Here is a 23,651-nt window from a genome sequence, read left to right on the forward strand (position 1 = left end):
AAGATTGAATGCCACGCTTCATCCAAAGCAGAATAATGGTTGGTCTCCGCTCGATTAACGGTCACTATTAGTCGCGCCGCGAATCCTTGCGACTGAATGCTGGCTTAATGTAGCCATGTGAGTGTCTGGCATGGCTGCATTTCAGATGTGTTTGTTTAGCAAGTAATGCTCTGACATCGGGTGGCACCACTGTGCTATCGCGACTAGGCGTCCTGAGGGCAACAGTATCATTGGGCGTCGTCCACCGTGGAAAAATGAGGACGTTGAAGTGGATCTTAACGAGGAACATGCAGCGAAATCTATCATGGCTCAATGGTAGGTAACCTGGAAGAGCAAACACTCTTCGTTCTGATCTGTCCGCTTGTCGTTGATGAACAAGTAGATGTCCTGGGACGCTGATTCCGAGAGATTACGGGCAGCAAAGGCAAGTCTCAAGAAGGCTTGGCCATTACTAGGCAGCTGTAGCACAGGCTCGCGCGGCACTAGCAGCTTGGGTGCACTGGAGCGCAGCATGATGGTCTGTGGCTGATCCCAGGGATTCGAGTACGAGATTTTCTTCTGTGCAGCTCGACCCACTGGCAGTCGCAGGTCGTACGTCTTAGTAATGACAGGCAACGCAAGCGTCACGTGAACACTCCAAGCCCCTACGAGCTCGTGGGTCTCCACGTCCACGAGGTTCACTAGCATTACCATCTGCGTGTCAGCTCCATTCTCGACCGCACAGAAGGCAAACTCGATGCGATTGAAGGCTTGCGGCATCAACGTAAACACTTGAGCTGGTCGGAACTGCACGAACTCGCGGTGCTGCATGGGCGTGAAGCACATGACGTGACGCTTATGACCAGATGGGCCTCCGTCCCCTTTGATGACGAGTTCATGGCGCACACTTTGGCCTAGAACTGCCTGCACGTCAACCCGAAGTTTGGACTGGATACGGATCTGCCACACTTCAAACACCCGCGCGTAGTACACGTCGTCGTACAAGACAACAAAGAAGGTTTCGAGTGCTGGGTAGTCCCCTACTCGACACTTGAAGCTCACAAGACCACTGTTGCTGGCTTGGTCGTCACCACTGCGTAGTAATTCCATCGCTACACTGGGATCCATGCACACGACGAACTTGCCTTTCGGGTATCTCAGTTTCCAGCGCCAGATCGACGACGCTGGATGGGAAAAGCGCAACACGCGGTGACAGACAAACGGCTGTGGGCGCAGCTCCATGTTGAACAGAGCTACAGTGTGTCCGTGTGAGCAGCTTTTGACCACGACGGACACTGGGATCTTCGACTTCTTCCCCTCCATGCCGGTGTCAAGCCAACGTAGACGCATGGGGAGATGGAGCTGGTCGTGGGACTCCATGACGACTTCGTTGTGGTCGTCGATCATTTCGTCTTCGATGTGAGCGTTTGAAGTGATGAAGCCGTAAGAAAGCGGCAGGTTTTCTCGATAGAACGCCCACTCCTCACTATTACGCACGATCTCTAGATCCAAGACCACTGCGATCTCTCTGGAGGAAGGAAGCAGAAGCTCAAGTCGGAAGCGATCGTTGTGGTTGTACGGATTGGTGAACGGCAGCTCGAAGAACAAGAGATCGCCGAAGGACGGGAACAAAGTGAGCGACGTGGTCACTTGTTGGCGCAGCAGAGAATACACGAGCGACTTCTTGTGACCGTCACGGTAGTACGACAAGACACGCAGCAACTGGTTCTTCTCGTCCTCGAAGCGGCGGAGACTTTCTTCTGCTTGCTGGTTGCCGTGTTGCTGGCGTTTCTTGGTCTTTGCAACAGCACGAACTAGTTGCTTGTGGGCTTTGGCCTCGTCACTTTTAACGTGTTGTCTGTAGCGTGACAGACGTTCCAGTTGTCGAGCATACAAGTGATCGTTCATCCTCGTTATAGGCGTGGGCATTCCTCCTTCGCTGAGGCTTTCGTGCTCTTCGTCTCGATCCGACAGTAACGTGAAGCCAAGCTCCATTAAAACCTGAAGAAACTCCACTCGCAGCAGTTCGCTCTTCCTTTTGCGCCTGTGTTCCCGACCAGGTACTTGACCACGACGATCGTCGGCATCTTCCAGGAATTTGGAGACTACACGCAGCGGTAAGATACCACGCTGATACGCTTCAAGAGCAGTTTGACGCAACTTCAGCTCGACCGCGCGAATCTCGGGGTTGCTGTTAAATGCGTAGTTACAGTCGAGACTTGCTGCTACTGTTGTCCGATGTTGCTGGACTCCTGGAGTAACTTCCACTGGAGTTATCTCGACATTTTCATTAGCGTCTTTCGGAGCTTGATTTGCAGTACTAACCGCTGGTTCTTTGGCGCTTTTGACCTTCTCCATTGACTTGGTCTTCTCTGGTTTGTCTTGGACGATAGTTGAAGGCGAGTCTTCTGCTGCTCGAGCACTTTGAGCGCCGGACGCTGGTCTCGGGGGCTTCTTTGCTGGTACCCGAGCTGAATCAGTGCGACGAAGCGGATGCGGATGTGAGCTCGTAGGAAGTGGGGTCTCCTGCGTGTCAGTGGGCTTTACTGCTTGCTCTGCACCTGTAGGAGCGTCTCCTTCCAGTGTTGGTGTCTGTAAAAAAGAAGCAAAGTCTTCGACACGAAGTCCATTCTGTTGCTTACAGTCCAGCGACTTGGCCATTGCGACGACGTCCTCAACCGAAAGATTGGCGAAGTCGGTGCCCAGTTCCCGTAGTCCTGTCACGAATTCATCGTATGCAACAAACTCGTTGGCTTCCTTGTCGAAATGATTGAAGGACTGCTGGATGGAGACGCCCTTTGCGGACGCAGTTTGAAGCAGCTTTTTCAGTTGCGCCAGCCCGTCCGAAGCCTCCTTGCTCAGCGAACTCTTGACTGCAGAGTCATCTTCCAGCTTGCTTGTCGATGCACCCATTTCAGCCTTCGTGGCTGCTCTAACTGCAGCGAAAGGTCCTTGCCGGCGAGCCTCAGCCCCCTTCACACCAGCTACAGCCTTCGACTCTGTGTTTGTCCGCCGGAATGGGGCTCCAGAGCTCGGAGCTTTACCTTCGCCGAATGAAGACGAGCGGTTCACTGGATACTCCGATGGTTTAGCTGTCGGTTGCTGGGGCTCCGAGCTCTTTATCGTAGGATCCTGCTGGCCCTTGACACTTTCTTCACTGGTGATAGACGATGGATCGGATGGTTCTTTCGTGGTATCTCGTGGTCTTTCAGTCCCCTCTGGTGTAATTACCTGTGGGTCCATGACATTGCTGAGAGGTTCCATTGCTACAGGTACCGATTCATCTCCCCCTCCTTCCGTTTGAAAGACATCATCAATCGTGTCTTTAGCTTGTTCGCTGTCATCCACTGAAGTGGCTTCAGCAGATTTACCAGCCTCGACGGTATCATCAGCTAGCGCGTCGCTCTCTGGAGTCCGTGGAACTGGTTCCGTGGTATCGACGTCAACCTCCCGACTGCTGGACGAGGGCGCTGGGTTCCTCAAAAACGCTTCAAATTCCTCTAGCGACACACTTCCGCTTTCATCCTCGTCGAGTTTCTTGACAATCTCCAACGTTTCTTCATCCGGAACGTTCTCAAACCCGGGGAGCTGCTTCATAGCGTTGACGAACTCCTCTTTCGTAATGACTCCGCTGTTGTCACTGTCGAAATGCGCAAAGCACTTCTTGACGTCAACTCCACTCGCCTCAGCACTCAGCAGCAGCTTTTGCAGCTTTATCCCCGTCGTCTGGTCCGCAGTCGACGAAGATTTCCTGTCACCAGCAGCTTCAGACTCCGCAGACGCTTGTTCAGGCTGTTTCGCATCGACCTTCTCCTCTGAAGACGTCGCACTGGACGGGAAGAGCTGCTTGAACTCCGAGAGCGAAATAGTTCCGCTTTCATTGCGATCGAGGAGCTTGAGAACGCCACAAATCACAGACTTATCCGCTGCAAAGCCCAGCTCCGTCATAGCAGTCACAAACTCCTCCGTCTTGATATTCCCGTCCCCATCCTTGTCGAAATGAGCGAAGCACGCGTCGATAGAGACCCCCTTTGCAACGGCCTGTTCCATCAACGCTTTGAGTTTGGTCATCAGCTCTTCCTGGTCCTCCACGTCTCCCACTCCACCCTCTTGATCCTCCATTAACTCTCGGAACTCGCTGAAATCGACCTTGCCACTGCCATCCTCGTCCAGTTGCTCCAACAGCAAGTCAAAGTCAGCCTCCTCCATGTCTTTAAAGCACCCAAGAGCCACTAAACCACGCTTCAGCTCAGCACGAGTAATTTCACCGTCCCCGTTAGCGTCGAAATGAGCAAAACTCTTTTTCAAGTCAACCCCTTGCTCTTTCGCTTTCTCTAACAGCCTCCGAAGTCGCTCCTTGGCAGCTTCTTTTTCTGAAGTCTTGGCTGATGACGTGGCAGATTGGATCGTTCTGCACAGAGCGCACAGCTCCTGGGTATCCACTTGATTATCCTCATCCACAAATCCAAAGTACGACAGCAAGGGCACCACCTCCGTGCTAAGTATTCGAGGAGATAACCCGAGTTTCACCCGACAAAACGACGTCCACTTGTGTGCTGCCAACTTGGAGGGATCAAGTGCAGCCAGTTTATCCAAGTGAGGAAGGAAAATATCGGACAGAGACTGTTGCTTCGCTCGGAGTTCGGCTCCAAAGTCTTGGAATTCACGTCGAGAGATCACTCCATCTCGATTCGTATCAAACCGAGCAGCAATTAGCGCAGCGTCTTCTGCAGTCATCCCTTGACCAAGGAAGAGTTTCTCCATCGTTCTCTGGTACTCCGTAAGGGAGACAGTACCATCCGAATTCGAGTCAAACTGGTCGAACACCTCCTGGATTGTCATTCCACTAGCACAAGCACGAACGATCAGCTTGATGAGCTTCCGGTTGGCTCTCTCTCTTGCTGCTTGCTGGAAACTCGCGGCTTCTTGTCGCATCTCCTCGCTAGACACGCCACACGCCGTCAGGAATTCTCGGTAATCGATCTTCGTATCGCCGTCTGCATTGATCGATTTCACATAAATCTCCACGGCATCTCGCTCGAATCTCTTCAGAGTGTCGCCATCAGCTTCGTCAAGCTGCAGTAACCGGTTAAGAGCGTCCGTAAACTCCTCCACAGACAAAGTACCGTTCCTGTCAGTATCGAAGTGCACAAACACCTCCTCAAAGCCGATCCCTTTCTTCGTCAGACGCCCTAGAATCTTGCGAACGTCTTCAGTAATGTCCGTGACGGTCTCTTTAACCACCTCTGTCTTGTTGTCTTCGATCGAGACTCCTAGCGACTCCAAGAACTCTGAATAAGAGATCGTACCGTCCTGATCTTTATCCAGTTCCTGCAACAACTCTCGCACACCTGCTTTGTCATTATCCGTACATATTCCCAGTTGCTCAAGACCACGTTCGAACTCGTCATACGACAGTTTGCCGTCTCCCGAGGTGTCAATCTCAGCGAATACGTGGTGGACGCGGATCCCTTTGTCCATCGCTCGCACAATAATGCGCTTAATATGGTCGCGCCATTCGGTTCTCGACATTCGAGTTGGCTCCCTGACAAAGTTTCTAAACTCTCGATACGCGATCTGGCCGTCCTTGTTCGTGTCCAGTAAATCTGCAAGAAGACCCAAATCTTCGTCTGAGAGATCGTCAAACACTGTTCCCAGTGATCGCAAGGCCTTGATAAACTCATCTCGAGACAACACGCCGTCTTTATTGACGTCGAAGAGTGCGAACGCATCCGCCAGTGCGAGGTGGTTCTTCGTCGCAATCGCCATCACTCGTTTCAAGCGTTGAGCATGGTCCGAAGCAGACGTATGGGGCTGTTGTTTCTGCTCTTCAGGCTTAGACTGGACACTTTCCCGAGCAGCTACCGGCTGCTTTTCTACTGCTTTAGACCCCGGAACTGCCGTATAGGCCACAGTTTCTGGCGGTCGTAGCGACAGTAGAGCTAGCAGCCCGGTTTTACTCTCCACGTCGCACTGGATCCGAGTAGGACGGACTCCAGTTGACTGCACCCCCTCACTGCCTTTAGACTTACGCGACCCGAACAACTCGCACAGAATAGCAATCTCCTTTGGTGTGAGCGTGTTAGTGTCGCTGAAATTCTGTCGTTGACGAGTTTGAGGCTCCTTCCGCTCCCGAAGATCTTTAGCGATGCGTTCCCCATAGAAACCTTCCTGAGACAGAAGACGATAGAGCTCAGCGTTGGATTCAACCAGCGGACGAGCACGAACGCGGTGCTTGGGTTTTCGAGGCTGAGCTTCAGTCGGAGACGGCTGCCCTGCTGCACTCGTCTGGTTCAACGCGTGTTGATCGATGTAGTGCTCTCCCTTCAACCCATAGCTACTCATTAGCAGTTGAATCCTCCCAATGTTCTCTCCCTCCACTGTACGCTTCGTGTCAGGAACGGAGCAGACTGCACCTTCGTCACCTCCACAATGATCCGATGCCATTGTACCGCCAAGCGGAGGAGAAATCGCCACTTCCGCTTGGAATTTCTTGACGTTTTTCCCTTGCCGCAGCAGTTCGTGGAGTGGAATCGCGAACGTCCCGAGCTGGAAAAGACTGTCTGCATCCCATACATCCACGTACAGGTTGTTCCACTTTAAGTATTCGGCAAAGCGGCGAGTCTCCAGCGGATTCCCTGTCGCGGTAGTGTCCACGTCGAGCTGGATCGCTTGTGCCGGTTTATTAGCTGAGGTGTCTCGCATCAATAGGAACGTTTGGATCTCTCCGCCTGCTCCATTGTCGAAAGCTTTACTCAGTCGTAGAGACTCGGTTCGTGTAGGTGGGAAATTGTAGAACTGGAAGGTGAAATACACTCGAGACGGAGCGGGGCTACACGTCATTCCTTCCGTCAGGTGGGCGCCAGGACTGCACGCTCGATACGCTGCGAAATGGAATCGGATCTCGTTCGCCTTGAACGGGTCGTTCACCTCTGTCTCGACAGACTTGGCGATGAGTTCGATCTTCTTTGCTTTCTTGCGTTTATCGTGAGTTGTCTGGTTCGTTGGAGACATTGGCGGTTTATCGTGAGGTTCCATGTATCCGTACCGAGTCAAAAGAGTCTTTGACGCGCGACTGAGTTCGGACGTAGGGGCCTCAGGGACTACAGTCGTTGGCTCAGCAGGACGTTCTTTCGGTTTCTTCTTCTTGGGTGACGGAGTCTTTGGACGTTGATCATCTGGTTTCTCCTGGTTAGATGTAGCTAACGCGTTGAGTGTCTGAGCCAGCAGTGGGTTGTCGTTCGCCTTACCCAGCAGCTTTCTAGCCCATTGGTCTGCAGCATACTCGTCGTCCTCGGTCTGGTTACTCTCTGGTTTGAGCGTCTCAGGTGACAGTAGAGATGTAGTCTCTTCGATCGGCTGACCGGTAGCAGGAACTTCCTCATCAATCGTGATCTTCAGGTCGCAGAAAGCGAACGAATCTTTGAGTGACACCTCGCGGTTCTGAAGTGACCTCGTCACTTGGTCTGGCGGGGTATACAACGTGTTATCCGAGTAAGGACGACAAGCAGCTCCAGACAGAAGATCGACGTGGAGAACGCGACGACGGTCCTCTTGTTCTTGCAGCAGCACGCCTCCCAGAGTGGCCAAGGGTTCGACAGTAGCAGCAGTCGCGTGATGATGCTTGTCGTACAGATAGAGCTTCTTTCCGTCACTAGGCACCAGTGCACGCGCTCCCATCGTCACTAAGACCACGTCTTCATCCGGTGGAAGAGGCTTCTTCGCCTCAAGCGCTTGCTGCTTCAGCTTGGCGGACCAGATGAGTCGGAAGTGCACCGTGTACTGCAGCACAACTACAATCGCCATGTTCGGGTGGAAGACAAAGCCTCGAAGCTTGGAGTGATTGCGAACACAGAAGAGTGTGTCTCCTCCGTTCGGGTCGGCTTTGAGCGGTATCATAAACTGTCGAGTCCGAAAGCACCGGCCATTGTGAAGCGCGATCTTCAGTACTCGCGCCGAGATCTCTCCTTCGACACTGGTAGCTCCTTCGTGGATGGCCGTACGACTGATCCTCAACCGAGAGACGAGATTGGCCTCGATCTCGTCGCGTAAGTTGATAGCCACGCGAGTAGCGACCACATGCAGCTCGAACGGTTCTTCGATCTGCACCGACTTTGGCACAAGCGACGCGATCTTCACGAACGACTCCAACGTTTCTTCATACGTCGTGTCGTTCTCCTCTTGCAGTAGCATCTTGGGGTTCTTCCCCATGTCGATGTTAGCCAAGTTGCCATCCTTCAAGCCTGGGATCGGATCCAAAGCACCCACGAGCTCGTTCTTCCGTAGAAACATGGCGATGGAAAGCATGGGTTCGTACTGCACGATCTGGTAGTAAAACTTGCTGCCTTCGTGCTTCTCCTGAGCGCTCCAAGCATCCGGATGGAGCTCCCATAACGCGCGAGGACTGCCAGTAAACACACTAACGGAGTCTCCGCTTGAGTTCATCGAGAAGGCGGACGGGACGGAGTTAGGCTCGTCCTTGGTACCAGACTGTACTGGTTGTTGACGAGCGAAGAGAGGCAGCAACGTCCAGCCGCAGCCCACCACTCGGACTGTGGCCTTGGAGTCTGGATCTTTCTCGTAAGCGACGAGTTCCAATACTCCAACGCAGTCGGCGTCAATGATGTCGGAGAGGAAGTATGCGCGGAAGTTCAACGGCGCGTTCTCGATCACATAGCGCAGAGTGCCGTCCTTTGGGTGTTTGGCCTGTTTGATCTGGAACGGATCGACTGCCAGCTCCGGACTCACCCACGTGTTGCCGAAGAAGCGCTTGGACACAGCGTGGAACAAACTCACGTGCACACCCAAAGTGATAAGAGGCTCTTCCTCTTCTTCTTCGTCGTCTTCGCTCTCGTTGTTGCCACTGGCTGCTGGGATCGCAGACGTGTGTAGAATGGAGTCTGGGAGTACCCAATTCAGCACCGACATGACGTGAAGAGAGTACCCTTTTGCCTTCTCAATGCGAGAGACTCCGTCAGGGACAGGCATGCACAGCAGACTGGAGCGGAACTTCTCGAACTGTTTCTCTCGCGTCGTCCATAGCGACGTCGACGCTGGCTCGGCAGTCGGTAACAGAGTATTTGTGCTCAGCACCTGTGACTGAGATCTCCGCCATCGACGGCGAGACACGCGCGTCGCTCGAGCACTTTGAACAGTGTTGAGCTCCGAGTCTGTCGAGTATACGTCAGCCTCCGACGCAGCGTCAGACCCGAAGGATTCTTCGTCAAACCCGGACGAACTGGGCGAAGATACGTGCTCGGACGACGCTTTACTCGCCATTTGAGGTCTGTGAAGACATGAAGAGTCACAAACAAACAGGCAGGGGCGCACACGGGAATAAAAAGCAAAATGCAGCCACCTGTTCGCGCTTACTAAAAACTACCCAAGTACAGGTCCAACAGTACAGTCCGAGCATCGACAAGTTAGGTGTTGATGAGCTTCTCAGCCATGGACAGCTGCGCCTGCGTGAGTCCAGACAGGTACGACACCATGAGCAGGTCCTGCAGTCCCGTGTTGAACAGCTGGTCGAACTGTTCCTCGCGCAGCATTGGGATTGCTGCCAGGGCGTCGGCGATCTCGCGTCCGAGCTTGGCGTCTGCCGTCTGCTTGCCAGCAACGACGTCGCCCACGAACAAGCTGGCACCGTCGATGCACTTGTAGAGCTGCTCCATGGTCTCCTCCAGCGCCTCGAGCTCCTTAGGGAGCGCCACGGCCTTGTTCTCTCCGTCCTTAGGGGCCATAGCGTTGACTATTGTCACAGAAAACATCGTTAATATCGAGAAATAATCCCATAAATATCACGAAGACATACGTGCGATGGCCTCAGGCTCCGAGACCTTCTGCGTCACGGGGATCTGCTTGAACTGGTTGACAAGTGCCGTGTCCACGACCTCGAGCGGGGCGGAAACGTAAGCCGACACGTCCAGCTTGTCGTTTTGAAGACTTGTGTCCACCACCAGGTGCACGGGCAGCTCGCAAACGGAGTTGTAGAACTGGTGGATAAGCGCCGAGTGGTCGTCCAGGCGGTTCGGGCCCGCCGCGTACCATCCTACAACAACTTCACCCTCGTTCACGCGCTGGTGCAGCTCATACATGTGTGTGTGGAAGTCGCGGCCCACTGCCACCTCGTCGCCATTCTCCAGGTGCGGCACAGCGAACGAGTTTGTGACTTCAGCCACGCCGCCCTCCACGCGGCCCAACAGCGTGCCAATCACGCGCTCCTGGTTCTCAGCACGACGCAGAGAGCGGTCCAACACCTGCAACACCACCACAGGGTGCAGTTTCACTTCGGTAACGGGCTCCGTGCCCAGCAACAGCGCGCTCATGTCGTCCAAAAGGTGTTGATGCTTTAACTCCCTATTGTGATCACTTGGGTGGTGCGTCCGTATAATACCGGATAAAAGACAACTGTATACACAGCTACACTTTAATTTGTATACACCAAACAATTTTTGGACAGATTGTATTGGCCACACATGAGTGCACGCAAAGTGGAGACGGCGTTGCGACGCGTGCTGCGTGCGGTGAGGCCGCTGACTGGCAATGGAGCTAGCGGTAGTAATGTGCACACGACTGCTATGCAGACCGCTGCTTTTTCTGGCTTAAGTGTGGCCTCTACGAGCCAAGCGAGGCGTATGAACGTGGCGTTGGTTGGTGGAGCAGTGGCTTTAGCTGTAGCGCTGGATATCGAGGCTCAGAACGATCAGAAGAAGAGCCAGGAAGTTGAAGGCGGCTACATAGTAAATCCGATTCAGAATGTGACTGCTCTACTGCGTCTGTACGAGCAGATCGATCAGAATATGAGCGTGTTCGCTGCTCGCATGCTAGAGGACTTGGAGCGAAGCGTGGAGAAGGAGAAGAAGACAAACGGTGGCAAACTCATGCTGTCACCTGAGCAGCGTGCACTCAATATGAGTATTGTCTTCGAGTCCACGCTCGAGAAGGTGCAGGACGCCGTTTTCCGCAACAATTACGTGACCAAGGAACAGGTGCAGGAGGCCATGCAGCAGCTCGTCACGGGCACACTGCGCGGTGGAGGCCCCGACGGCAAGATCACAGTAGCTGAGGCGGAAACTATCGATGACTTTGTGCGAAAGCTCGGACGGTTGCGATGGAAAGTCACGGGCTCGCGCGAGCCGCTTATTCCTGGAGCCAAGTCGGCTTGGGTAGGTCAGAGTATTGCTTAGTTAGGTTGGGTTCTGCTCTCTGATGCTCTTGAGTGTGTATTTTACGGTAGATGGTGCCGGACGAGAAGCCCGACATTGAAGTCACGACGGTGATTCGCGTCATGGAGGAGCTGATCCCGTCACTGACAGCGGAGATGGAGAAGATTGCCACGTCTCTCCGGAAGCAGAAGCTGGCGGACGCAGAGTTCCGCAGTCAGCTCTCGCAGCAGTACATCAAGGCGTCTGGCAAGATGACTGAGGAGATCTGCAAGAAGTTCCAGCTGGACTTGCGCGCCTTCCAAGCTGCGCTCATGTACTACCACGACAACGACCAGTTCGAAAAGGCACTAGCGAAACTGGCTGAGCAACAGCAGAAGAGGTACATTTCTCTTGGAGGCCACTGTATTTGGTTGCGATTTACTATGCTACTCAGATATTTTTTCTAACTCAACTAACCTATTCAACCTATGTTTGGTGACCACTGTAGATTCAAGGAACTCGGTCTATAGAACTCAGTGCAACTCGTGGAGAAAACGCTCGGAGACCCATTTAGTAGACGCTTTTATCACTGTGAGCTTTCCCATGGCTCCTCCTCCCTGCCCATTTAGACGATGCGCCGCTCCTGTAGCAGTCGAAAATGGCGAGAAGCTGAGTATCCATCTCTCCGTTCTCGATTTTATTTCTCACTTGTCGTGGACCAACTTAGAAGCGGCGTGTCATGTTCTGCGCTTCTTGTTGCGCAGTGGAGATCCGGCGGTGCAGGACACTAGGACGCATCAGTCGACGCGGCTGGACTAGCGCCGAGCCGCAGCTGAGTCCTCCCTGTTGCGCCAGTGCTCGCTGTAGCCTGGGCAGTGGCTGCTTGTTGGCCATGAGGAAGTCCCAGAGCTTGCACACGCGACAGTCCACGGAGCTTTCGCCGTTGTTATTGTTGTTGTTGCTCTTCTTGGGGCACGGGTGCGTCACGTAGGTCTTCATCAACCGACGCGTAGAGTGGCAGAGCGAGCTGCCGCACGCATCACCGGCGTGGCACTGCTGCACGTGTTCGATCCCACGCTGAAAGGATGCAGCCTTCGCATCCCATTGCTTGCGCATGGCAAAAGCCGCTGCGGTGGCTCTGGCTGATGGTGCCTCGACGTCTCGCTGGTCATCTGGCGGGTTTTGTTCGCGCTGCTGTTGCTGTTTCGGGTCCAATGGGGGGCGGTCGTAAGAGCAGCGCGAAGGCGGACTGGGCATGGGGTGAACAGGCAGAAGGCGCGGGGCAAGAGGCTTTAGACTCAGTCACGCAGGACAGCACACAACGGAGCTGTCGTACGTGGAAGGAGGCGAATTGAGAATTGAGGTGAGCATCAGATTCGTTTTAGAGCGCCATTCAAAAACCGAGTTTCCGGCAGTTTTTTCGGCTCTGCAAATCTATGTCTCGCATTTGAACTTTGGTCCACCATATTGAACGTTTCGTGGTGTTGACCACACTAAATCTAGAATGCTTCGCGAATGCTACGTGCAACAGCCAGAAGAAGTTTTCTGAGAATACTTTGTGGGTACCTTTTAAATTACATAATCGGGGCTGAAAAAATTGGGTACAAAACGTTGCTTAAGAAATTCGGATCAAGTCAAGTCATAAGTTATGCGTGCTCCCGTTTGGATGCCACTTCCAATCGTGAACGCACCGCAAGAAACCTCATGCGCAAACGAATTCTGTGACGTGGTGGTGGGAGGGTTCTTCTACCGCCTAGAAGCGAAGCCGCGTCATCGGACGCTCTGCTTCCACTTGAGAATTCGGACGGCTTCAACAGAGTGCGTCAACGCTGTACATGTACAGTACCGGGTTAACTATAGAACATAAGGTTTCCTATGTATCGCATTGTGTATCACAAACTCCTTCATAGAAGTATGTGATAGCGGTTCCCCAAAAGAGTACTCGGTGGGGCCTACGATGTGTCGCCGATACGAACTACTGTCCATGTATCATGATGCATTACCGGTAGTCAGCGTGCGTGCTGCTCCAGCCGTATTAGAGAATTGCAGCAGTTATATATGTCAACGCATTCGAAGTTTGAATCAAACAGTGATATCGCCACAAACGTCCTCATTTATAGAGATCACCACCATCTTGCCACGAGTACGAAATCTCAATTCGCAGAGCGACGACATGTACAAGAGGAGGAAACTGAGGTCAAATGCGGAGACGTCCAAGCTGGACGTCTCCGCATTTGGATTCCAACGGTAGAAACTCTCTTGCTAGACATTTCTCCATTTGCACTCTAAAAGTGAACACTGAAACGCCAACAGCGGCCATGGTCATTTTCAAACGAAGCAATCATGAGCACGGCATATGAATTCCAAGTGACGCGAGTTGAAGTGGTCGAATATTCTTTTTCCTAGTTTTCATTCCAAGCTAGAGGCTCGCAAGTGAACATCACTCCGGTTTCCGCATCCATGATCATGGACGCCGCGCTGTGGGAGCATCAGCGGGAGATTGCAGCCGTAGCACGTCACCGCAGCGTGTTGGTGAGCAGCTCTCAGCCCGTGGGCAAGACTTTCGTGAGCTGCGCATTGCTGTCCGAGGCTGCGTCCTCAAGTAATACGCAAGTTAACGCACTGGCAATTGCCGCATCGCCTGCGGGTCGGTCCGCTCTACAAGCACAGCTAGCGAGACTATGTGGTTGTCGCGTGGTCTGCAGCGATAGCTATAAAGCAAACCAATGGCTGGAGGACCCAGAATTCGCTCGTAGCACACTGAACACTGTACGCGGCCAGATCGCGATCCTGTCGCCGCTTATACTGCAGGAAATGCTGCGTAAAAAGATTTTGGATTTGACAGATGTTGGTCTGCTGGTTGCGGAAGACTGGGACCTAGTGCACGCAGAGTTGCCGTCCTTCTCCAAGCTGCTGACGAATCTGATGGACGAGATGCCGACGGCCACGACGCTGCGGATCTTTGCGACGTCAAGGCTGCCAGCGTCCAAGATGGACTGGGACCCGGTAACGAACCCATTGCTTAAACATATCCATGTGTTTAACATGTTGCCGGTACTGTCGTCAACGTCCATGGAGCCAAGTTTCCCTCCGATACATTGCGAAGTGTTTCAGAACAAGGACATGAGCAGAGAAGAAGAGGAAACGAGTGTGAGGGACTTTTTGCTGGGTGCAAACGACAAGAAAGTGGATTTGGTGCATGTGTTTCGGATGGAGCTTGAGCTGGGGAACTCAGCGGCAGTGTACGATGAGCGCAAAAAACAGGACAAGGTGAACAGATTCATCCAGGACGCTGAAGTCGTGAAAGAACATTTGGGACTGTGGTGTTTGTGGAAGTTCGTGGAGCTAGAGCTGCAGGCCAATTTACAGGCGTGTATTGTGGACGACCCAGACAACGTGAACAACAGGAAGAAGCGCAAGCAGCAAGAAGACGATCCTGATATCGACGATTCGATGATGGGAGAGGGCATTGATAGCGACTTCACGGAAGATGGAGCGGTGGGTGAGGAAGAGGGCACGGACGAGATGATGGAGTGCAGCAATGCAGAAGATAGCGCTGGTAAAGAAGGCAAGTCGGCACAAGTGAAGACGGATCGGCTAATTGCGAGATATATTGGTAATGTTGAACTTGATGAGGACACGAAGCTCAAAGTTCGACCAATCTTGAAGGTTTTGTCGTGGCTGTCAGCGCAGTCGAAGCTTTGTGGGGTGTTAGAGGCCTCGCCACGGTTATTAAAGACAGCTGAGATCGTTCGAAACCGGTTTAGCAACTCGCCGGGAACGAAACAAGTCCGAGCGTGGGTATTCCTCGAACGACGGTGCCACTGTCGCGTTGTAGCTGAGTATTTGACTGCTGCCTTGGCAGGTTTAAAACTGCCTCCAAGTTGCTGCATGCTCGGTAGTAGCAACGCTCGTATATCGGGGGCGTTGCGGTTTTCGTCCTTTCTGAAAGTGATGCAGATGTTCACCAATTACGAGACGAAGATCATGGTGACCACTTCGGTGGCGAAGAAATCGCAGAAGATACGCATGGCTCCGCCGCCGTGTGACCTCGTTGTGGTAATGAACGAGTTGCTGGAGCCTAACAAACTGTACGAATATGGGAAGCGAGCAGATATCACGAGAGGTTTCATCAAGTATATTACGGAGGACACTGTGCTGGCTCGCAAGAAGTTCGAAGGTCTCGTTCGCCAGATGCAGGAGTTCATTCACCTCGAGCAAGAAGAAAACCGAGTCCACGCCTCGATAGCTCAACCAGCTTCTACTTCTTTAGAGATCAGCAGTCTACAGATGCCGCAACCTCCATCCACTTCGACAGAAGCTACTACACCAAGCTCAGCGGACAATACGCTGGCCTCGCTGCAAGCTGAAAGCCGACTCTCGGTCATTCCGGAACGGGTTCAGCCTGTAGTGAATCCATACGAACTGATCCATCAAGACACAGGAGCGATTCTGAACGTGACGAACAGCGTGTCGTGTTTGAGCAAGTTCTGTGATACACTTCCTGGTTTGGATACCTACGACCGGCGGCCGCAGTACATCGTAAGGCGCATTTCTGTTGTCAAGCACATGGCACCGTCACTGAAAAGAGCGAAAAAGAAGCTGTCGAAGTACAATTCGAAGCTTACAGACAAAATTGACGTGCTGAAAGCCGAAGCAGAGCAGCGAGCCAACGCTGCGATGGACGAAAACGGGGACGAAAGCAAAGATGGCGACGAGGAATCATCTGCAACGGATTCACGTTTTCACTTTTCGGCTACATTGAAACTACCAGGCGCCTTGGGTATAAAGAAGCAGCTTCATTCGCAGCAAGTAGAAACGCAGGATGAAGCAAAGGGCATTGTTGCCTTCAAGGCCTGCCAAGAACTTTTGAAGAAGGGGCTGTTGGATCGACACTTTCGCTCCAAACTCCTAGACGACCAAGTGGCAACTATTCACAAAGATGACATGGGAACGAGCAGTAGCAATGGTGACAGTACTGCGACAGGAGATGATACGATCGTGCTGGGAGAGAACGACGAAGCGCCTGCTCAGCTTACTGATCTGTCGACTCAATCGTCGTATGACTTACCGCCAGTAAGTGCTGTGGAGTTGAGTTTGCGACCGATCCGAAGCCTCACACAAGAAGCTGCCAGTAGTAGTGAGGAAGGCGAGGAGTGGTCGACAACAATGTGCTTCTACGGCCTCAGTGGAGCACACTACGCTATTCTGGCGACTAATGAGCTGTATACTGGCAATACCAACACGGGCTGGCGCTACGATTTCGCAACAAGCGGCGTCATGTCGCCCGAGATCCAGCCAATAACACTGGCAAAGCGTCCAATGGAGCTGACTTTAACAAAGCAGGAGCTTCACGATGTGCTGCACTTTCATTTGGTGGTAATGCGTCTCGCCTGTATGGGAGTTCAAGACGCTGTGCGTGATGTGGACATTGCGAGTGACAACGTTTGGAACGAATTCTCCGAACAAAATGACAAGGGGTATCTGGTGGTGCCGAGCGTGATGGATGAGTCGAAGCAACCACCGACACTGTCACTGGACTGGAATTATGTACGTGAGATCATAGGGAAGCCTTTGCTTGAGCCTCTATGGCCACTCCCGACAACAGGTGCTACTGGAAACACTAAGGACACAACTGACGAGTGGATCTGCGTTCCAATGTATCGCTTAAACGTTAGCTACGTCGTGCAGGCTATTAGTGATCGCACTGTGGATGATATCCGCAAGGAGTATTTGGCAGACGAGAAGTCGTGGACGACTCACCTGAAAAAGGGAAAGTCGACTCCAGGAAATCCGATCCTGGGTCGTTGGCATACCCGTCAGCAGCTCGAGGAAGCTGACGCGGACCAGCCGTTGGTATATGGCATTCAAGTCCCTCCCATCGTCCCCATTATTCGGCGAGTCATGCAGCGCAATAACGACGAAGGAAGCATTGCGCAATACAAGACCAAGTTTAACGAGCGCTTGCTGGTCCCGCAGTACACGTCTCGCCTGCGTCTGAGTAAAAGTCGGTTCTTCGATGCGATGGGACTCGTTCCGCTACTCTACGAGTTCGAGCGCAAGTGTCAGATCTCGCACCTCATGGGAAAAATCGGTCTGGAACTCGATATGACTTTGCTGGATGACGCGACCACAAAGCCTGCTTACGAACGGCTGGAAATCCTCGGGGATACGTTCTTAAAACTCGAAACCTCGTGGTATATGTATGAGCAGCGGAAGGATATTTATCAGGAAGGGCAATTAACGCAGCTGCGTCGTGACATTATTCGCAACGACAGACTCAACCAGTTCGCTCTAGCAGCTCGTCTTCACCACTACATGTTGTACCCGGCCGAAGTGGAGCAGCATCCTTTCCAATGTTGGAAGCCTTCGTGTATGGGTAAGACGCCTGATCCCGTGGTGGCTCCTGCCAAGTGGATCGCTGATGTCCTAGAGGCAATTACGGGTGCATATCTGGTTGGTCAGGGAGAAAAGGGCGCTCGTTACTTTCTCAAGTGGATTGGTGTCACTGTTCTCGAACATCCGTCTACCAACTTCGCGCGGCCGTTTTATCCGGATTGCTTTCCCAACGAGCTTTACGACGCAGCGATGACGTCGCGTGGAGGAGCAGAACTTCCATTAAGTTTGAATTTCAAGGTGGCACAATTCGAAGACCTCCCGAAACGACTCATGCTTCTTCAGCAGCGTTTGAAGTACACGTTTCGCAATAAGCGCTTATTGCTGGAGGCTGTGACACACCCGTCGGTTGGTCAGCTTGTCCTGCATATTGACCAAATGGATGCGAATGGTGCTGATGGCAATGCTGATGGCAATGCTGGAGGTGACATCGAAGTTATGTCACGTTCTCAGAAGAAAAAGAAGACGGTATGGAAAGGTGACTACGAGCGACTGGAGTACCTTGGCGACGCTTTGATCGAGTATTTAACTCTGTCTTACGCTTTTCTGATGTACGATAAGTGGCTGCCTGGATCGCTTTCGCAGTGGAAGAGTGCGACCGTATCGAATGACGCGTTAGGCAAAACAGCGCTGGCTTGTTTTGGTGTGGACGAGTGCATTTTCGCTGGAGCTGTTCGTATCGATCGCGAGACGATGGACCGTGTCGCTGGTATTGAACGGAAGTACGCGCGAGCTGAAGCCAGCACGGGGCTGAGTCCAGTGTTTGAAGCTGTCGGGGTATCGAAGAAAAAGGCAAAGAGCAAAAATGCTCCAAATGGTGGCAACAGTCACACGCTGCCGAAAATGTTTGCTGACGTCTTCGAAGCGCTCGTAGCTGCGGTTTTCCTGGACTCGGGTCGTGATTTGCAGCTTGTCCGCGATGTTTTCATGGGTCCACTGCTGCAAACGGTTGGACAGGATGCCTACGCCTACGTCTGTCATGAAAGTGGCCTAGCGATGGACAATACAGGCGACGAGTTGATGGAAGATTTGGTGTTCTCGAGTGATGAAGAGGACTAATATTATGAGTGCAATCGATGGGCTGGCATTGGCAACTTCAGTGTTTTTTTTTTCCTAAATTGTTGTAGATTTGATTTTCCGTGTCTCGCTTAAGAGATGCAGGAAACGAAATGATCGTGGATGGTGCAGTCTGCAGCCGTATGGACTTTGAACTTGCTAACGGATTTCTTCTACGTGATCATTCACTTTGTACTTGTTTATTAGTAGTTTTATCTCCAGCAGTTTAGACATCAGCGGAGCCTTCACGTACTGCTCGATGCTCAGCAGCTCGTTGAACAACACGGGAAGCCGTGCTGGCTAAACTGCTCATTGCAGCGTACTGCGATCGCGTGAGGTCACGAGCTTGCGGGTCGGCACAACACACGGAGCCGATGACCGTCTTGCCGTCTGGCCCCATCAACGGGAAGCCGCAGTAGAAGTTAATCCCCATCTTGCGGACACTCGACAAGGCACTGAAGCGCACATCGGCCTGGACATGGCGAGATACGAGAGGATGGGGGTCGAGAATGGTCTGAGCGCAGAAACCCTGCTCTCTCGGGTACGACATACCACCAGGTACTGCCGGGTGAGTGGAGGCCAGCACGTGAAGCTGAGCCTTGTCGACGACAGTAATCATGCTGACAGCACACGCAAGCTCCTTTCGACGCCAACGAGCAGATAATACCAAGTTCAGGTACGTCACCAAGCTCGTTCAGCTGCTGCTGACGGATGAGTTCTAGCCGCTTATACTCGTTCGATGGGATCGGTGGGATGATAGCTTCCATGGGGTCTTGAGGGAACTCGATCTGGTAGCTTCTCGAGTCGGCGTTGGCGAGCGGATAATCGTCCTCCCAGCATGGTGTCTCGCCCCACATTCGCTTGAGACGCTCCACATCGTCAACTGGTTCGTCCTCGGCTTCTTCTGTTCCATCATCGTCAGTCTCTTCGTCGCGTTCCCCGAGTAGAGGCAAACCTCTTCTCGACACACCTGCTGACGCACTGCGGATCCTCGCAGCGCTTGATCGTCGCCGAGCACGTTCTTCGTCCACAATATCCTTCATGACACTCAACACACTGGCTTTGCGTTTGCGCTGAGCCTCTCCACCTGCAGTCGCGTCGGCCAAGGTTTCCAGCAGCAGATCATTGAGAGATGCCGGTCGAGTCTTGAGTGTAGGGCGAGTACGTCTTGAACCAATACCACGAAGACTGCCACCTGGAGTACTGTTCGCACGGCCAACTGGAGACGAAGAGTCCGAGATCACTCGTGCGGGACGGAGATCTTCCTCGGTTACTGCGGTGTATCGAGCTCGATCCACGCGAAGGAGGCAGCGCTCACACACACGCACTTGTTCGATCTGTGGACGGGTATCTCCACGTGCACGATGCTCGCGCTCTTGGGCGTGCGCACACTTTTCACAGACGAGGAATCCGCACAGACAGCACAAGCGTTTCCGTGTACGCTTGAAGAATGTGGAGAACGAGCGACGACAACAAGCGCAACGAGGAACATTAGCGACAGTCTCGAGTGGAAGACGCGTGCTGTTAATGATGACTTGCATTCCAAGACGACGACGTCGTACAACCAAGAGGAATCGGTGGCAACTGGCTGCCAGACGAAGCAACCAGAGACGTGCTAGACGTCGTTCGTGGCCTGCGCGTTTAAATGCGTCGAGAGCGTCAGGGGGCAAGTACTCGCCGTGGAAAACCACGCGTGTGGCTCGACCGCTGGGATCTTCCTCGAACGAGTAATTGATGACGACATTTGGTACATGCGGTGTTGAACGTGGCGGTGGTGCTAGGGCGTTATCCAACACGACGCTGGAACGTGCGATGGACACGAGCGTTCGTGTGAAAGCTGGCGGAGGCGTGGCACTGATAGCACTCGCAGTGGATGAAGCTGTCCTTCTTGTTGACTGCTCTTCTTTTGCTCGGTCTCGAGGGTGCAGCAACTCCAAGAAACACCACGACTCGTTCTTGGAGAACAGGCCCCCGCTCTCGAAAGTCGCAGTCTTGACGGACAACTCTCTGTTCTCGAATGCTCTCGCAGGATTGCCAGCACTTCGTTGGATCCTTATCGTGCGCAACTGCTCGCCCTCGACAAATTCTCGACGGTAAATACAGCGCATCATATCACGGAACATGTCGGTGGAAGCAACACGAAACACAAGACGCATTTCCTGTACAGTACAGGGCAACGTTCCCTCAGCTAGAACAGCGAACCCCTTTGGACCCCAACGCGTTTGATGTCGACGATCACGAACTGTGAGACGAGTGAAAAGCTTCATAGCGTCGCTGTTCGCATAGCCTCGCGGAGATTTCTTTCGCTTCCAGACGCTTTCGTGCTTTTCACTGAGACTCGCTGCCGCCAATTCCATGTCGAGTTCGCCCCAGTTGACGCTGGAAACTGCTGCAGCAGCCACTTCGTGCAACCGCTTATCACTCAGTCGAGCCGACTCCATCATGGATTCCACAGCCGGGGGTCTTCGACGCACTGAGCTTGGGTGGTTTCCGTAGCCGTCCCACGACGGTTCTTCGCTGCGTTGGCTGTTGTGTTCATACGCAGCGCTACTCTCTCCGCTCTCGTAGCTGTAACTGGCGTTCAACATTGCAACAGAAGCGGAGCTAGCCCCGTTCACCGCCATCGACTCGGAGAAGTCTTCACGAGACTTTTGCTGCCGCGGGGTCCCGTAGCTTCGGGATGCCGGCATCACGAATGCCTCACCCGATTGATAGTATCAATTTGGTACGTTCCAACTGAAAACGACCAGTGCCTTGGAAACCTTCCTTTGCCTTTGCAGGAGAGGGCTCAGGATTAGTCCTCCACGCTCCGAATGTACACGCGATGACATGGAAGCGACTGCCGCAAGGAGTGCAACAACTGGACATCGCTTCGAATGCTTTTGAGTCAGATGGTCTGCAAGGATAGCCTCGTAGGATGGGGGGGGCCCATTGACCGTCACTAATTTCACAACACCATCATGGTGCTTATGAGCTTGGAGCGCATTGAGATGGTCTCCGATCTGGTCGTCCGTACATGTCGGCAAACGCATCTTCATGTGATACAATACAGTTCATGCACGCTGTATTTTGGCTCCATGCTTCCGACGGTGAATGAGCGGAGACTGCAAGCGGTGTCGTGTTTACAACGAAGTTGCGGTCATCGGAGTCAGGAACAAAGTCATTGTCGGGGGTTGCAGCTGTTGCTGTCGAGAACGTTGTCGCTGCTTCGCCTTCAAAGTTTGGCTCGCAAGTTGGCCGGAATTTGAGGCGAATATTGTAGGAACATAACGCGACTTACGTATGAAATTCTCCATCGTTGTATTGGACGCTACCAAAGCGGAAGACAACAAGTTCGATAACGGCATCAAAGTCGAATCTCGTTTCGATCAGATTGAATTCTTGTGTTCGCTCGACACAGATGTTATTATAGTGTCTGTAGTACAGACTCTGTACAGTGTACGACTCGACGCGAAATGTATTGCTCGTTTGACTAGAATCCTAAAATAACTAATAAAAGTACATGTGTAAAATAATACTGTAGTACTGGATTCCATAGCTCTCAAACTTTTCTTAAAAGAAAAAAAACACCTTTTTAAAGCCAGGCACAACATTTGTGCTTAAAATACTTTTTAAAAACAAACAGAAACTTTTTAAATAAGTTTCTATTTTCTTCTTCAGAAAATACATGGAGGCGTTGTCATGGCGTCTTTCAAAAATGATAGTGAACCATTCACTTGATGCCGCCAAGGGGGACAGGACGACAAAGCCCTGCGTTTGTTGGGACCTGGTTGTCGAAGAAGAAAAACGGTAGCGCTCCTACCAATCGCGACGACGATGAACACGCCCCAGATACGTCTTTCGTGCACGGTGGGCCCCACCTGCGTGCCTCTCAAGTCAATGTATCCGCTATAGATAGGTCCGGGCATGATTGTGCCGAACCACGTTTCGTACCCGGCGGGCTCGTTGAGAGAACAATCGCTTAACCATGCCGGGACTCGAGACATAGGGACGTCCGAATCTGCCAATTCAGAAGCGCCGCTCAATTGAACGCATGCGCAACTTCTCTCCTGTCAAATTTAACGTCTCTGAAGACAATTGAAGATCATGTATCGACCAATTGGAACGTGGAGTCGCAAAAGGCGGGAGCTGGTCTGTCATATTTAATATTGATTCGACTCGATATAAGGTTCGATTGAACCTTTTCCTATTGGGGTAAAGTGCTGGACAATGAACAACACCTCCACGAATTTTCCGAGCGCTCGGTATACCATCGGCGTGACGTTCCAACATACCGGCCGTCCTAGTGGCAGCGACGCCAAGAAATAGATCCCTAGTAAGCATAATTTCCAGGGCGTAGGTGGAAAATTTCGGTGTTGTCAACTGAAGCTGCGATAAGCTGCAAGATGAGCGAATGCTACCAATGTCTGACAGGTTCCAAGATGGCTGGGCAGTTCTGGTTGGTAGAAGATACAAAGACTTGTTACCTGTAGAGTTTCGTGCTGTACGACCGAAGAAGAAAGCACGTGGTGTACCGCTTAGCCTTTCTTTCAAGCATATTATGATCAAGAGAGTGCTTGCTGAGTACGCTTTTGGGAGACTGGGGGTTCTGTCCCAACAAGTAGACGCAGCGTACGACACATTTTTCAGCCCACTAGCATTAGTGTCACACTACACTAATAGTGTGCGCTGTCGCCGTCTGCGTCACAAAGAGGACGACAAGTATCTTCGCTATGAAGCGCAACTCAAGCAATTTGGTGAGAACCTCGCGGCCGAGCTGAAGCGGAAACGACAAATGTATTCGGACAGTCGCAGGGCGGCTGCAACGAGGTCCAGACGAGTCGTAGCCAAACTCCTGTCCGTAAGGACTTGGTCCTCTTGCTATTCGCAGGTTTGTCCACTCGTAATAAGGCGAACCTTATACAGATTATACCGATGAGTAAGACATCTACTCCAGTCTGAATAGGATTCGTGTCCCCTGTGCACCACCAAAAGCACCAAATGGTGACACAGACGCAGCCCTCGTGAACTTCGGTTTCAGTTCTTTAGTATTTTCGTCTACGGCCGGTCCCAATTCAGAAGCTCTTGAACGACGGC

General features: G+C 52.5%; 6 protein-coding genes across 6 annotated transcripts; 2 read left to right on the forward strand and 4 right to left on the reverse strand.

Annotated features, from left to right (window-relative positions):
* Positions 1 to 309: 309 nt before the first annotated feature.
* Positions 310 to 8,967, reverse strand: PITG_09288 (nephrocystin-4-like protein; the record flags this gene model as incomplete). The annotated part of the gene is made up of 11 exons (XM_002903527.1): positions 310 to 2,204; positions 2,403 to 2,450; positions 2,601 to 2,845; positions 3,467 to 3,670; positions 3,815 to 4,055; positions 4,137 to 4,321; positions 4,397 to 4,477; positions 5,552 to 5,805; positions 5,893 to 6,233; positions 6,321 to 7,289; positions 7,344 to 8,967. 11 exons carry the CDS (start codon positions 8,965 to 8,967, stop codon positions 310 to 312), a joined length of 6,087 nt encoding a protein of 2,028 aa, XP_002903573.1.
* A 350-nt stretch (positions 8,968 to 9,317) lies between these two features.
* PITG_09289 (eukaryotic translation initiation factor 3 subunit F, putative) lies at positions 9,318 to 10,334 on the reverse strand (the record flags this gene model as incomplete). Its single annotated transcript, XM_002903528.1, has 2 exons — positions 9,318 to 9,727; positions 9,791 to 10,334. The coding sequence occupies 2 exons, from the start codon at positions 10,302 to 10,304 to the stop codon at positions 9,402 to 9,404; spliced, it is 840 nt and encodes a 279-aa protein (XP_002903574.1).
* A 119-nt stretch (positions 10,335 to 10,453) lies between these two features.
* PITG_09290 (uncharacterized protein) lies at positions 10,454 to 11,590 on the forward strand (the record flags this gene model as incomplete). Its single annotated transcript, XM_002903529.1, has 3 exons — positions 10,454 to 11,144; positions 11,216 to 11,523; positions 11,578 to 11,590. 3 exons carry the CDS (start codon positions 10,614 to 10,616, stop codon positions 11,588 to 11,590), a joined length of 852 nt encoding a protein of 283 aa, XP_002903575.1.
* A 256-nt stretch (positions 11,591 to 11,846) lies between these two features.
* Positions 11,847 to 12,450, reverse strand: PITG_09291 (uncharacterized protein; the record flags this gene model as incomplete). The annotated part of the gene is made up of 1 exon (XM_002903530.1): positions 11,847 to 12,450. The coding sequence occupies one exon, from the start codon at positions 12,378 to 12,380 to the stop codon at positions 11,847 to 11,849; it is 534 nt and encodes a 177-aa protein (XP_002903576.1).
* Positions 12,451 to 13,583: 1,133 nt separating this feature from the next.
* PITG_09292 (Dicer-like 1 (DCL1)) lies at positions 13,584 to 18,578 on the forward strand (the record flags this gene model as incomplete). Its single annotated transcript, XM_002903531.1, has 1 exon — positions 13,584 to 18,578. One exon carries the CDS (start codon positions 13,584 to 13,586, stop codon positions 18,576 to 18,578), a length of 4,995 nt encoding a protein of 1,664 aa, XP_002903577.1.
* A 223-nt stretch (positions 18,579 to 18,801) lies between these two features.
* PITG_09293 (GAF domain-containing protein) lies at positions 18,802 to 21,163 on the reverse strand (the record flags this gene model as incomplete). The annotated part of the gene is made up of 3 exons (XM_002903532.1): positions 18,802 to 19,215; positions 19,256 to 21,038; positions 21,084 to 21,163. 3 exons carry the CDS (start codon positions 21,161 to 21,163, stop codon positions 18,802 to 18,804), a joined length of 2,277 nt encoding a protein of 758 aa, XP_002903578.1.
* Positions 21,164 to 23,651: the final 2,488 nt, after the last annotated feature.

Source organism: Phytophthora infestans, genomic scaffold, assembly GCF_000142945.1.
Source record: "Phytophthora infestans T30-4 supercont1.14 genomic scaffold, whole genome shotgun sequence".
NCBI classification, from domain to species: Eukaryota; Oomycota; class Peronosporomycetes; order Peronosporales; family Peronosporaceae; genus Phytophthora; species Phytophthora infestans.